At 32.6% G+C, this 15047-nt stretch overlaps 1 protein-coding gene and 1 long non-coding RNA gene across 3 annotated transcripts in view; one reads left to right on the forward strand and one right to left on the reverse strand.

The window, feature by feature from the left end:
- On the reverse strand, window positions 230-4307 carry LOC105164151 (calcium-dependent protein kinase 26). Of its 2 annotated transcripts, XM_011082739.2 has the most exons (6): window positions 4138-4307; window positions 3542-3593; window positions 2777-3430; window positions 2218-2514; window positions 1329-1745; window positions 230-792 (listed from the first exon to the last, which is right to left on the reverse strand). In XM_011082739.2, exons 3-6 carry the CDS (start codon window positions 3348-3350, stop codon window positions 524-526), a joined length of 1557 nt encoding a protein of 518 aa, XP_011081041.1. In that variant the 5' UTR covers window positions 3351-3430; window positions 3542-3593; window positions 4138-4307; the 3' UTR covers window positions 230-523. The 2 variants fall into 2 exon arrangements, with proteins under 2 accessions (XP_011081041.1, XP_020550315.1); XM_020694656.1 differs by lacking the exon at window positions 3542-3593.
- LOC105164152 overlaps window positions 12945-15047 on the forward strand; it is a gene marked incomplete in the record, with an annotated part of 15391 nt that continues 13288 nt past the window's right edge. Inside the window, 3 exon segments of the long non-coding RNA XR_002287364.1 lie at window positions 12945-13153; window positions 13328-13392; window positions 14854-14956. This is a non-coding gene — a long non-coding RNA (DNA-directed RNA polymerase IV subunit 1).

The raw sequence follows: 15047 nt of genomic DNA on the forward strand, positions 1-15047 counted from the left end.
CCCTTAGCATCAATAACCGTCTAACAAATACCCCAAATAATGGGCTATCTACGAGAAGATTTTTGTTATACAGCTATTGATTTCAGAATGGTATTTGTAACTTTACTAACTAAGGGTATTTATAAAAACATAAGCGAAGCCCATTGTAATTTAACCTACAAAATAATATCTTTGAACCAGAAGTATTTTTAGTAATACAAAAAGACAAAAGTGATTCAAATGAAAAATATAAGGATATAAACTGAGATTTTATCAAAGTTGAGGGGGTAAAAGTGAAACCCAACCTTCAAAGAGACCCTCATCACTATTTTCGACTTTACTATCATATGTTGAGATTCCGAGTCTAAGCTGCAAATATTGCATACTTTAACAACATTACAATGCTATATCAGCCATCCATGATTCCTATCTTGAATGGAAAAAAGTCTAAAATCCTCTATTTGCAGCAAGAAACAAGAATCCAAGATTACATATTGCAGCAGTTGGTACAAATTAGGATTAAATGTTTCTTGCCTTTGTTTCTCTAGCAGACGAGTGATGATCTCAATGAGGCTGCACTTGGAATCCTCGTGCACGACGCCCAGCGACTGACTGATGCAGTGGCTATGAGATCCAGATGATCAAGCTCGCCAAGACTGATTGTGTGGTTCCTCTTGTTCTGCAAGCTTGTAGCCTTTGAAGCACTTGATACTCCTCTTGGGTGGATGCTGCACCTCTCCTCCATTTCAACCGACTTTTGCTCTGTGGCGCATTCCATACCTGGAAATAAGATCAGCTTTTGTATAGCTGGATCTGCAAGCACAAGCAGAAATCCCATCAATCAACATCTCATCTGCTTCAAAAGACTTGTGTGTTTAAATGGTCATCATAGCAAGTAATAAATGTGTTACTGCTCATTTAAGATATCCCATCGTCTTCTTTCTATTTACAGCATAAGCACTTGAGCAACCAGACGAGCATTGAACCGTTTGGTAAGCTCAAATAACATCCAACAACATTAGCCCAGATGCCAATTCCACTTGCTCGTTCCTCCAATGTTTACAAAGTGTGGATGAATATGCGGATAACTCCCTTTAGCTGTGAAGCTAAGTTCATACTAATCACTCAATGATAAGTGCTTCTTCTTGTATTTAATAGTCGCCATTTTAGTCATGGAAATCACGCTCTCACTCGGTAAGTAGAATTGCACTATGTAATTTATTGCATACATGTACATGGACTACAAGTTCATCAATTTTGGTAATAAATAGAAAAGGTTGTACTTGTGCCTACTCTGTTATAAATTAGATTTCAAGAAATACTTTCAGAATCTAGCAGAAAAAATGTACCTCCATCAATTGAGAGCATTTTGGTCTTGACACACAAGGACTCGGTGCTTTCTTCAAATGTAGGGATAGGGCTGAAAAAGGTGAAACTTGGAATTGAATGAATTGGAGATGAGAACTCTGCAGCATTTGTTTTACAGCAGCTACCAGGGTACACAGCTCCCGACGCTGAGGAAGGCGTGCCCTGGTTTATGAGGGTTGAAGAGAAAGATGATCTGCATGAGAAAACGGGAGAATCCTCCTGCTCGCTATTTACAATTACAGGCGACCCATCATGGAAACTGAAATCATGGTCTCTGTAAGCATTTAGATTAGAAAAAGAATAGCTGCCCACTTCTAGTTGCTGACAACTGAGGTTATCTTGTCTGTACAATTCCTGAGTAACCTGCGACCGTGAGGTATCCTTTGTCCAGGAGTGAGCTGCAAAGAAATATTGGAATCATTACCCCAAAATCTTTAAGAAATTTCACAAACTCGAGCATTGACTAAGATTACAAGTTCCAGCCAATCATATCAGGTGACATCGTCACCACAACCAATAATGTTTGGTATATAATATTCCATTTCAGGTAAGGAAAGTGCCAAATTCAGTTAAGAGGGATATCATAACGAAAGTTTTGCTAAAAAGATAAATGCTCATAACGGACATACTATATGATGAGAGTTAAACCAAAGTAGGGAAGAAAAAGCCAATAAGAAAGATCTAGCAGAATCCAGAGATTTACAATTGCAGGCAACTTGAAGACAAAATCTTTTTCTAGCATTATTAGTTTGGTTTAGTAAGTTATGATATTCAGTCCTTGTTCTTAAATTATTCAATTATTTCCTTATAGGAAGTACAAACTAATGAAGAACAATATTACAAACAATGAGCATCATAATATCGACATACCAAGGACTTGAGCAGCAGTTATCCTTTTTGAAGGATCAAAACACAACATCCTGGAGATCAAGTCCTTAGCCGCCATTGAAATGTTATCCCAAGGATCAGAATGGAAACAAAGGTTCGCAGCCCGTACAGCGTCGAATATTGCCGATTTAGTTTTTCCCCAAAAGGGAGGCATTCCACTCAGTAGAATGTAAAGAATAACTCCAGCACTCCACACGTCAGCTGCCTGATTATAACCTCCCACCAAAACCTCAGGAGCTATGTAAAATGGACTACCAACAGTCCCATGCAATGTCTGTCCTGTTAAAGAAACATAAGATTCTCAGTAAATGAAGTACTTTAAACCAAGATAACTTCACATTCTTTATTAACAAAATACCTATATGCGCTCAGTGAATTTACATGTGTCTCTAGTTACTGTTGCACCTATATTCATGTGCAAGATAGTTATACAGTTAGCGATGCATGTGGTGAATGATTCATCTCACGCTCCATGCTTAATGGTGTATGCAGTAAAGCTGACGGTTTCAAACTTGTGATGTAGACAGAAGAAAGACATTACCAGGTTTGATGTATGTCGCAAGACCAAAGTCAGCCAATTTGATAGGTGACGAGGAAGACCTTGAGACCAACAGAATATTTTCTGGTTTGAGATCTCTATGCATAATGCCTTTATCGTGACAATACATTACTACTTCCACAAATTGCTTAAATATAATCCGTGCCTCATGCTCCGATAATCTGCCCTGCTTCTCGATCCGATGAAAAAGCTCTCCACCAGCACAAAGCTCCATGAGGAGATGAACATAATCCTCCTCCTCATACACAGCCTTGAGATCCACAATGTTCTCATGCCCAGACAACTTGGTCAATATTTCAATCTCAAGCTTCACACTGCGGACATCATCCTCTGTAACCAATCTCTCTTTGGCAATAGACTTGCAAGCCAAAACTTCCCCAGTCAACTTATCAGAGCATTCCCTTATAATGCCAAATCTTCCCCATCCTAACTGATCTCCAAGAGCATAGCGCTCCCTAAAATTAGCGGTCTGAGTTGAGTGCAAGATTGTTTCACTCAACTCTGAAGATTTATAACAATTACAAGGACGAATAAAATCCGTATAGGTTAAGTCCATAACACGATATAACAACTTGAACCAAGATCACCAATCAGAACTTTCCGCCTGCCATGCTCCCCAAACTTCTCAAGCAAGCCCTGAATATTTCATCCGACATGACAGGAACTCATCAGTCAACTGCGTACTTAAGGCAATCAAAAAGCTACACTGTTCTCCAAACACTTTGCGGTCCAGTCACTGTTCCTCACCTAAGTAATATCTCCACTTCCCCAGCAAATAAAGACAATCTTTTGCTAGTCCCTGATAAATTAAGAACAATATATGCTCAAATTCCAGTCACTTGCTTATACCGTTGCATCCAACACACAGAAACACACTTTCTTTCCCCACTCCATTCTCTTCTCAGGGTTTGAGGGAAGACACAAGCAGACTTTTCAAATTGGAAATTTCTAGAAAATCAAGGACAACCCATCTTTGAAAATAACATGCTAGATCCAAAATCGAGTCAAATACAAAGAAACCAGAAGGGCCAAACACAGAAGCCCCCAGAGCAAACAAAAACAAAGTCGAACCGCATAACATATTAAAGATCAAAACTTTGCTTCATTTCCAGACAACCCATCACTTTCCATCCAAGAACCACCCCAAGAAAACACTAAACCTTCAATCCATGAACAAAACAACTCATCCCAAAAGAGTCACACCAACACCAAACAGATTCATCGTCCATTCAGAACAAAAACACAGAAAAAGTAAACGGAAATACACAAAAATAAACCCACATTTTTACACCAATAACCCATATATACATACACAAAACATACACTTATGAGAGAGAAAGTACCTGAAGAGAGAAGAATCAAAGCAGCAGAGGAGGAAGAAGAAGAAGAAAAAGATGTCCGTTACAGCAAAAGGGCTCAAAGCCCAACTCCACAACTCAGCTGTTTCAAACTCTACTCTACTCAGCATTTCAAAATGGCTTCATTGGTAGCAAGTAGCAACCGGCAACTTGTATTTCTCTTACTTTTTTATGCACATTTCAATTGCTTCATGTTACGCTATGAGGGGCAATATAGCAATTCAACACAAACCACAATTTCTTATATATTCCACATTTTATCTATTTAATTATTATAATACACACAATATAAGTAAATATATAATAATATATATTTTATAATTTATTTATCATTTTTCATTTTAAATCAATGATTTTTTACTCCGATACTAAAATTAAGAGCTTGTTATCGAAAAACTGTGAATTCGGATATACATTTGTTTTAAGGGTAGTTTCTTATTTATTTTTTTTTTTTCCTTTTAGATATATTTTTAATTTTAATATTATTAATATACTAATTAGTTTGAGTGTTAAATATAATGTAATAAACTGCATTTATGAAAACATAAATATCATTTGAAATTATTTTGTTTTGCAATGTAAATAAAATTCAAAAAATGATCATTACAAAAGGGGGGCAAACAACAGAAAAAATTGCATTTGCATTCAAAATCTAGGTTTTATATGTTTAATCGTGCGAGTACTGTGCAGTTCATCTTGCAGTGACTGACTTATCTTCACTATCGATCGTTAAATTACACATAATAATATGACCACGTATTAATTTAATGACTCACAATATTCACATGGCTAGTATCAAGATTTTTATAATTAAGACATAAGAACCCTAGTCACAAAAGTAAAACGCTTTTAGTGGCTGAAATTGATTGATAAAAGGGAGGCAAACACCACAAAAAATGGCATTTGCACTCAAAATGCAGATTTGATATGCTCAGTCGTATGGCCACACGGGCCCAATACAGATCATCCTATAGTGCATGGTTTGTTTAACACTATTAAATATTAAACTGCATAATAATACATATTAATTCGATGACTCACAGTATCGACATGAACAATATCAAAATTTTCACAAATCAGATTGAAAACTCTAATCGTAATGTGGAATGCTTTTAGTGACTAAAATGGATGGATGTTGAGGTGGCACTCTACCATCCAATTAAATTAAATTTTATTTTAAATATAAATTTCGCCCCAAAAGGGAATAGGTGATTGGAAGACAAACCAGCTGTACTTCATGTTCTACTTAGCTGTACAAATACAGATTATTATTACGTGTGATTATAAATTTCTAATAAAAATATTCAAGTGGATATATCCCAGAAAGCGCACTTTGCAAATTCCCACACAATCCAAATTAAAAAAAAAAAAAAAAACTTTTTCAAGAACTAAGCATGTGCAGATCCTGATTTTTGTGGGCCTCGTGGCCCATTATTCCATAATTTTATTAAATTAGTTCTATACATATAATCAACAACGAATAAATAAATATATATATATAGCTCGACTTGAGATCTTTAGGCCTTTATTTACAAATTTTAGATAATTGTGATAGTATCTTATTACAAGCATAATTATTGTATGATTTTTTAAATAAATGTAATAGTTTGTTATGATGAGCAATTAGTAGTTAATTATTTCATAACTTTAACAATGACTTGGGTCATGTAAAGTCATCCAGTTGGGCCTCTACATTTGGGTTACTAGTAAATTGAAGCTTGTTTTCTTAGCCCATATACCATATTGGGCCTGGCTACAATATCAAAACAAACAGCCCAAATGTCAGTTAGAATTGGAGGATTCTTGGGCAGGATGCATTCAACATGACCTAATTCACAAATTTGCAATGGTTTGTTTAAGGAATGGGAAGAACAATTGTATAATTTGATCCAAATGACTCATATTAATACACACTTAAATGATCCATCAGCAATTTTTATTTTATAGACACGATAATTACATTATTATGTTAATATTTATATCTTTTTTATCATTGAAAATTATTATTTTTTTGTGTCTTAATTTTTGGTTTGCTGTTGTTTTGTTTTTAAAATGTTTCGTAGACTTCTCATTTTTCTCTCTTTCATCAACTTCCACGTTTTAAATAATCCATGACGGATGTACTGTAGTCGATGCACAATTTAGGTATAAATAACAATTGTATGACAACTGTATTATACTTATTCAGTATACAATTAATTAAGTTCAATCAGACCTTATATGAATTCAAAAAAATATATTTGATACGTCTTAGTAAAACTTGTACATGAACTTTTACTTATAGCAAAAATACGGATAGATACAATTTACATCCCTGGATTTTGCCAAATGTGTTTAATTCCTCATTTGAATTATAAAACGTATCAAATTATAAACGATGCTTACTTTTCAATCGTTAATTTTTTAGAGACCTTTTATAAGCGAGGGATATGTTTGATACACGCGACGTAATTAAAGGGTACAAACGGTATTTAATCCCTAGAAAAAAAAATATTAATTGATAATGCAACATAGATTACATACAATTTTGTTGGGGATCATAATTTAGAGCGTAAGGAAGTAGAAAGAAAAGCACGCACTTCATGAACAACAGTGCAACAAAACTTTTCATCTCTGACATTTCCAAAGCAAGTAAAAGGATTGGTCCTGGCGCACTGCTCCCACTTTACCATCAAAATATCGCCACCCCAGCATCTCCACGACTGGTTCTTTTCAGAATCTTCGTGATACTGACACCCCTTCAATAATAATTACTCTTATTTATATTCAAATTAAATTAAAAAAATTTTTTATTCACAAACGATTATTTATAATATTATTATATTATAATTTTTAAAAAGATAACTTGTTTATATATAATATTTTTATTTATAAATAAAAAATAAAAATAAAAATTATTTATTATATGAACGCAAGAATATCTAGTTCATAAAAAAAAATTACACCTCTAATTATACCCTTGAATATTTATAAACAATATTATTATTTATTTATTCTGAATGACTTGCATCGTCTTTCAACTATCAATATATTATTATTGTATATTTATAATCTCTTACTCGTTTTAATTGATTGTACTGTTTTTAATTATATAATATTTTTTATTTTCAAATTTATATTATATTTATATGATTATATATACATAAATATTAGGTGGTATGATGATCAGTATTTAAATAAATAAAGGTGATCGGCTGAAGTTGGGTGCAGGGGGCTAAGATACCCCACCAAGATTGTAATAATATAATGTAATTTAAAAACATATATGGGGTGAAAGGTGTGGAAAAAGAGGATTCACGTGATGAATATAGGTAATGTTGTCGAGGGTAGAGCGGCCACGGTCTTGTCTTTGACTAGTCTACTATTATTTATTATTTTATCTAAATTATTTTTATTTATTGAATAATTAAATATGTATTTATTAGAAAAAGTTAATCTTATTTTTATAAATTGCTAATGGTTTTTATATGTGTAACTTCTTTTCGAAAACATCAATATCACTATATAATTTAGTCCTATTTTTTTTGGCTATTATGGATGATTTAGTGTAGACAAATCACGAGTCAGTGAGGTAAATGTAATTAATTTTTGTATCAGAAATTAGTGGAGGAATTTTTGAGGATGAATATATATTTAATTAAAGAATTGAAAGTTATGTGATTATGTGACGGGTGTTTGACAAAAAGAGTTTTTTAAAAAGATAAAATTATCTCTTATAGGATTTAAAATGTCCAAACAAGACTGAGATTTATGCATTTTTCGATTGAGGTTATGATGCAATTGAGCTGACTTGACTCGATGGTTCGCAATCACCACCATCGACCACTCAACACTTGGAAGGCTAAGTTCGCGGCACGCGGATCCATACAAGTACGAACACTTGACTCTGTAAATATTCTAAAGTCTTTTTGGACGAATGTAAATTATTCATTAAGAGATTATTTTTCGTCTTATTCCCTCGATCTCGCACCCAGTATCAAAATATCTTAGTTGTAGACCTCACAATATGCCCAACACTTGCTCGTTTTATCATATTCTAACCCTTATTTGGATTGGACTACCTTTGTAAGTCATCAGGATCTTATTTTATCAATTTGAATTTGAATTTTTCAAAATTTGTACGTTTATATGGGATTAGACATAATTTATAAGAAGTCAATTATACCATGTATTTTCATACAGATGATTATTATAATATATTACATCTTTTCATATAAAATATTATAACCTAGACATATTTCATTCTAGTATGTTTTTTAGTATAAAAACTATAAAAAATATTTATTTATAATTCCTTTCAACAAATTGAACAATGATCGTATTATCAACGAAGTGTTGTTTAAGTGATTGCGTGGAGGTTTCATATTCACGAGGTGGTGAGTACGGCAAGTCCCACATATATGAATGTATTTATTTATTTTTATAATAATATCTTGTCTCATTATTTACTTTGAATATATTGTTGATTTAGTAATACTGATATATTATATTTACATATATTAAAAATAATATGATAATGAATGTTCTTTTTGAAAAAAAAATATGATCATATTCTCACATCATCCAACAAATTTGTCCAAATCAATGCGATACCTTCAATTTAAATGTATTAGAATTTGCAAATATCTGATTCATGTTTTCGGACCTCATCCCACAATCAATAATGCGTTTGCCGAATTCATTTTTTTAATTTTATTTATTCTATGTAATATATACTTATTATGTACAAAAAGTTATATTAATTATTTTAAAAATATATATACATGATGTATATATATATAATTAATAAAATAAAAATAATTTAAAATAAAAAATTCAATCCAATGCAATTGGACAGTGTCAATTATTAAGGCGGGTACCTGCGCGTAGGCTACTCTACTCTACTCGCAATCACAGCACTCAAATTGAGAATGGGGCCCTCCATTCTCCATCAATCCGTCCCCCTTTTCTATCATCACTTTCCTTCTTTCATGCCTTGCGATCACTTTTAGGTCAGTCGGAGCTTTTTGCAAAAACTTGCAAAAGTGATTTTTATTGAAAAACTTAAATTAAAAATTAGAATTAAAAATATATTTGTAAAAGGAAAAGTTAAAAATAAGTAAAAACTAAATTGTGAGCGAGAAAAATTACTTTTAAAATAAATTTAATTGATTAAAAAATAAAGATCATTTCGTTTCATGTACTATTTTCACTTAATATTTGCATTGGTTTTATGTCAATAATAATTATTTTTTGTCAAAAAATAATAAATTTTATTTCATTTAGTATATCTCGTATTTAGTTTTTGTACAAATAATTTTTTTTATATTATTAAAATATTAAATATTATTAAAAGGTTTGATTGTTTACTTCAGTAATGCTCCCAATAAGTAATATACTTGTCCATTTATGCACAATAAACAAATTTGCATGATTGTCAAAAAGTATATTTTGTTTATTAATTAATAATAGCAATTTAATTTATATTTTTCTATAATATTGAAGTATTAGATAATATAGAAAATAAAATATAAAAACAATAAAATACTAAATATGTGAATTCAAATTATTTGTAAAAATAAATTAAAAAGGGTAATGAGGGTAAAGTAGTAAAAAAAGAGTTGGATTAATTACGAAAAAGTCAAACATTCACACGGTTCTTTGCTAAGCCAAAAGTTGTTGGTAAAAGATTTCTTGTATTGAATGTTTTATGGATGAAAGGGTCAATTTAGCCATTTTATCATTTAATATTGGATCTTGATTTCATGTGGAGTATGATTTAAAAATCATAATAAATTAGTACTAATCACCGTTGTCAAAACAAAATACATAAAAAAAATTTAAGTCTTAAATAGCTAATCGATATTTACAATAATTTTAGCATTGACCAAAATACTTGTAATTACGTGTTGCTATGGCTAATGTTTTGTCATCGATTGCAAAACAACGATTAATAATTATTGTGCAGATGTGATTAATTAGCACTGGTTGCTATTTTTTACTGTTATTGAGGTAACTAATCATAATAAAAAGTCATACTTCTTTTAATAATTGAAAATAAATCGAATCCAATCTAAAATAGATTCCACGAGATGGTGTGACCTCTCCCCTTAATTCATTAAATTTGAATAGATCAATTCTATTAAAATGAATTTATCTAAAATTCTCTATGAATTTATCTAAATTTCTCTCGCACTCCCGTCTTATGTAAAATTACAATTGCACCCCTTGAGGCATGTTAGTGCCATATTTTTCAAGAAATATTTATATAAATTTTGTTTCTGAACAAAAAATGTAGTTATAATTATAAAAATAACCTCAATAAATATATTTTTAATTTTATAAAAAACAAAAAATATTTGCGTATTCTGAAATGAACTCAAAGGATATAAATATAATTTCCCCTGTTGTAGAATAATACCTTAATAGTTTAGGGTATGAATTTAGTTGGGTGCTATATATGGTATCATTTTGACATCTAAAACTTTAAATGATTCCAATAAGATTGAATATTAGCAAAAGGGTAGGGATACTCATCGAGTGACGAATCGAATCGTGTTCTCAACTTTAAATTTGCTTCATCTCAAATAGGAAAATTACAAAATATCAACATCACCAATAATTATTATACGTAACAATTGATTTAAAAGGTAGATTTATTTTTTTCTGTCCCTCACACATGTACATTAAAAATACGATGAAAATGTATTTAATATGTGAGGAAAGTAAGAATAAAAAATTAAAATTATCAGGAATTTTATTGAAAAATATTGTGTGGGACCCAAATTTTCGAGCTCATCCAATTACGTTAGAAAAGAATTCAGGAATTTATTTCATTAAATAAAATATTTGCAGTTATTTTGTATAAAAAAATTATAAAATATATTAAATAATGTAATGAATCGAGTTTTATAAAAAATAAAATTAAAAAAAACCACGACTGTCATCATTAATAATTCCACGTAATAAAACTACAAGTCGACATGCCAATTAATCATTGATTTCCACATGGAAATTAACTATAAAAGAATCAAAGAGGTTTTGTTGTTTTTACAATCAAACATGGACTCATGTCCTATCCCATCAAGTAAGGAAAATTGTTGCTCTTCACCACTTTCGTCCGCACACGGGTCATCTTCGGTGCTCTTAAGGTGACACTGACGGACGGACGGTAGATATAATAATGCTGCTCACGTGAGTTTATATTTACATTAAATATTTAATAATTTATATCTGTACGAATTCATATGATCAACATCACGTTTATTCACCGCAGCGACTGCGAATTATTGTGGAAAAAGCAAAAAAAAGGCTTTATTGTCTGCCACAAAAAGTAGACGAAGCATTAGGTTCCAACAAAATAGAGTATGTTTGTCAATGGTTGCTTGCAATCTTAGGACTTTTGACGTACGTGTTAATTGTCGTAGGAGCTGGCACAAGAGATGGAGTGGGAGAGAAAATCTGGCGGGGCTTGCTCGAAGATTTTATTGGTCCCGTTGGTTAGGTGAAGGGGACTCAACTTGACCCGTATACATTTGAGGTGGGTTTCGGAGTTGATTACGGTCATATACATACTTTAATTTTATGGATTTGATCGGGTTCAGACCCCCGACAATTCACCCGAATAAACCTACACATATTACATAAATTAATGTTATATTCCAATGTAAAAATGTTCACACGAATTTTGAACCTATTAAAACTAATTACCAGAGGAGGAAAATATAGATAATTACGATACGAGAAAAACTATAAATTTGAACAAAAAAGAGTTACGATATTTGAAGTGACAATTGTCCGCTGATTCTTCTTTTCAATTTTTGATTCAGTGGCTTGAAGTGTGTCATTTGATGGTGATGTATAATCTCCTTTGATTTTATGGAGCAAATTTTGATGTCACCTTAGAATATAATATCCAGACCTTGAGGGTTCAATGCCAATGAAGACATGGAACCTTTGCGGTTGCAGAGCTATCTCGATAGAGAGTTTTGGATTTGAATCCTTTGAATTTGCTGTATGTATGCAATATGTGGTGGAAACCAATCTTTTATATGTACGAGTAAAGCTTATAGCGTGGACTCACTTCTATTGCACTTAAACATCGTCACCCATGGGACTTTGACATGGATCATCCTCTTAAGGGACTGTGTTTAAACATGCATTGGTCAATTATTAATTAATTCAAATTTTTTTTTTGTGTTTATCTTGAATAGACACCTCAAGAATCATTAGACCTAAATTTTGCACGTGCTTTATTGTTAATTTGTTATTCTTAAAATATGTAAGTATGAAATTTATGATAAGAATTTAATTTAAAATTCAGTTGTGAATTAATTTATTTCAAAATTTTGATATCTTAAAACCAAGCAAACATAATATAAGCAGATATAATTTGTAATTCTAACATCATCACCATTGAATATAAATGATGGCCAATCATATGACCATAAGCAAAAGAAGAGGAGATGATGGCATAAATTCTTGGATAGAGCGGGTCCACCATAGACTGACCCGCACCTGACCGCACCCCGCCACTTTATGCGAAATTCATGAAAAAAGGCCCACTTTTACTGGGGGGTGGGGCAGTACGGTAATTAAGGAGGGAAGAAAGGGTAAGAGACGAGAGGGTAATGCCTGTCGCCTCTGCATTGCCAAGTTGGCGTTTTGACGGTTAGATGGGAATGGCCCCGATGTCCCTCGGGTAGAGAGTCCCCCTCGTTTCTTGCCACCACTTTTCTCAATTATTACGGTTTTGTCTTCACATATTTATACCCTGTTTTTGCCTTAAACCTCCCAATTGATTCTCTCTTCACACTCTCTCTCTCTCTGTGTGCAGTGGCAAAAGAAAAACCTGCTGCTCCATTAATCCACAAACACTCAGTCACTCTCTCTCTCTCTGTCTCTCTCTCATACACAGAGTGACGCAGAGTCTCTCTCTCTCTCTCTTCATATAAGAAGAGGTGGAATTTATATAGAGAGGGGGGAGAGGGAAGTGAAAAGCTTGCTGGTGAATTCAACAGAGGTGAGTGGAAATCGTGTTTGTTTTTTTTTTTTATTTTTTTCCCCGCTTGTTTTGGTTTATATGAGTGGAATCTAAGGTGGTGTTTCCTTTTTGTTTGAGATTGAATTTTGCTTGATTGTTAATGCGAGTGTGAATGGTACGTGATCATGTGATGGATGATCTTTTGATTGGCAGTGGCTTTTGATGCTTTATCTGGTGGAGGATTGTACTCCGTAGCTGATTGTTTTGTGTGTCTAGAGGTAATGTGCTTGTTTCCCCCCACGTTAATGTTCAGTTTAGATGGAGGTGGAGCACAGAATCTTGATTTGGTATGTCATGATTTTTGCATGCAATTTAGAATCTATGTGATTCTGCAATGTGGGATGATACTCTTACTTCTTCTCAGGATTATGTCAGTTATTGTGTTATCCTGTGCAATAACCATATGTAATTGGGGTTGATTGAAATAAGACTTCATTTCTGAAGGAATTGTTTTGGCTTTGTAGACTTGTATGGATTATTTTGCCTTTATCTATTTAGTAACAAGTGGCTCAGGTTTTAAATTTTATTGGTTTTTTCCTAATTCGTCTAAGGATAACGACGAACGACTTGCCAATGACCAGATACAAGTCGAATTAAATGAGCCATTAAAGTTTTTGTTAACTTGCAAATTAATTCAGATAATGTCTTTTCGGTATCGTAGATGCTGAAAATTTCCGTTGTCAGGGGCAAGAAAATGGTGCAACAGCCATAATACAGGAAAAGCTTATTTACTTCCATTTGTTGGTGCTGAGGTGGCATGGTAAGGTGTGCTGGTGTCTGTCAGATATGAGTCATGGTCTCTGTAAATCGCTTCTGTAGTGTTTAGGTTACATCATAAGCTTAACATGTGTTGGAAGCTTAGTGAGTTAGCATATTACAGTCTCATATTATGGGGCTATGTATAGGATAGAGGATATCTCCAATCGCAACAGGCGTTGAATTTTATCAAAGAAACATAGAATTATCCTAGTTAGACTCAACGTAGAACCCTGCAATTCTTTAAAACATTTATACGTAGAGGAAGACCCCTAACTTGCGATTTAAAAGTAATTTGAAATTCTAAAGAGCCTCTGTTTGATTAAGCTACTAAGGGTCATATAAATTAACTTAACAATTAGATAAACTTAATGAGGATAAAAGTTAAATAAAAAGGAATTTTCCAGTCTTTCAGGAGAGATTTGTCTTTCAAGTCTTCACAAAAGAGATTTTCCACACAAATCAAGGCTTCAGTCTGGGTTCTTCCCTCACCCGTTCTAAGCCTTCACAAGTTGCAGCCATTGGTCTCATTAGATTCATGTAGACGATACCCAAAACATGAAAAGTGACCATCGTACTTTTGTGGCTCTTCTCTTGTTTGTTTGATTTTTCATCCATTTAATGTAAAGTTCCATGATGAACTAATCCTATTGCTCAATAATGCTTTATCAAATTATATGATTAGTTTGAAACTGATATGTACAACTCTTAGAAAATTATATTGGTGTTTGTGGTATGTATTTGAAGCATTTTTATTACTTCTGTTGCTTTTTTTCTGGATTGTCTTTAAAAAAGAAGCCTAATTCTCATAGGAAAGTTTTTCCAAACCAACTTTTACCTTGTCCATTGGGCTTTTATTGGCTCATGAAATAAATCAAAATCAATTTTCAGATCAGTTGATGAATGCGGTTGTTCCTTCCCAGGAAAAATATACGAGCTATGGATAATGACTTGAATATAGTTCAGCAAGTCAGATCAGCTCGCCTGAAGGGAATTCATCTCAATATTTTATCTGATGAAGATGCTGTAAGTGTTCTGAAATTTACAGATTCCGTTTTCTCATCTTGCAATTAATCTAAGATAGTTTAAGGTATGTGCAGAAATTTGCTCACTTTTA

The sequence above is a fragment of the Sesamum indicum genome, linkage group LG6 (genome assembly GCF_000512975.1).
Source record: "Sesamum indicum cultivar Zhongzhi No. 13 linkage group LG6, S_indicum_v1.0, whole genome shotgun sequence".
Classification (NCBI taxonomy): Eukaryota; Viridiplantae; Streptophyta; class Magnoliopsida; order Lamiales; family Pedaliaceae; genus Sesamum; species Sesamum indicum.

Bases quoted from the DNA above. Each gene is read 5' to 3' on its own strand.
- LOC105164151 (XM_020694656.1), bottom strand. From the start codon at position 3,350: ATGGACTTAACCTATACGGATTTTATTCGTCCTTGTAATTGTTATAAA. The intron at 2,515-2,776 runs GTAATGTCTTTC...TTTCTTTAACAG, and splicing joins TGCGACATACATCAAACCTG to GACAGACATTGCATGGGACT. The intron at 1,746-2,217 runs GTATGTCGATAT...ATTTCTTTGCAG, and splicing joins AACTGCTGCTCAAGTCCTTG to CTCACTCCTGGACAAAGGAT.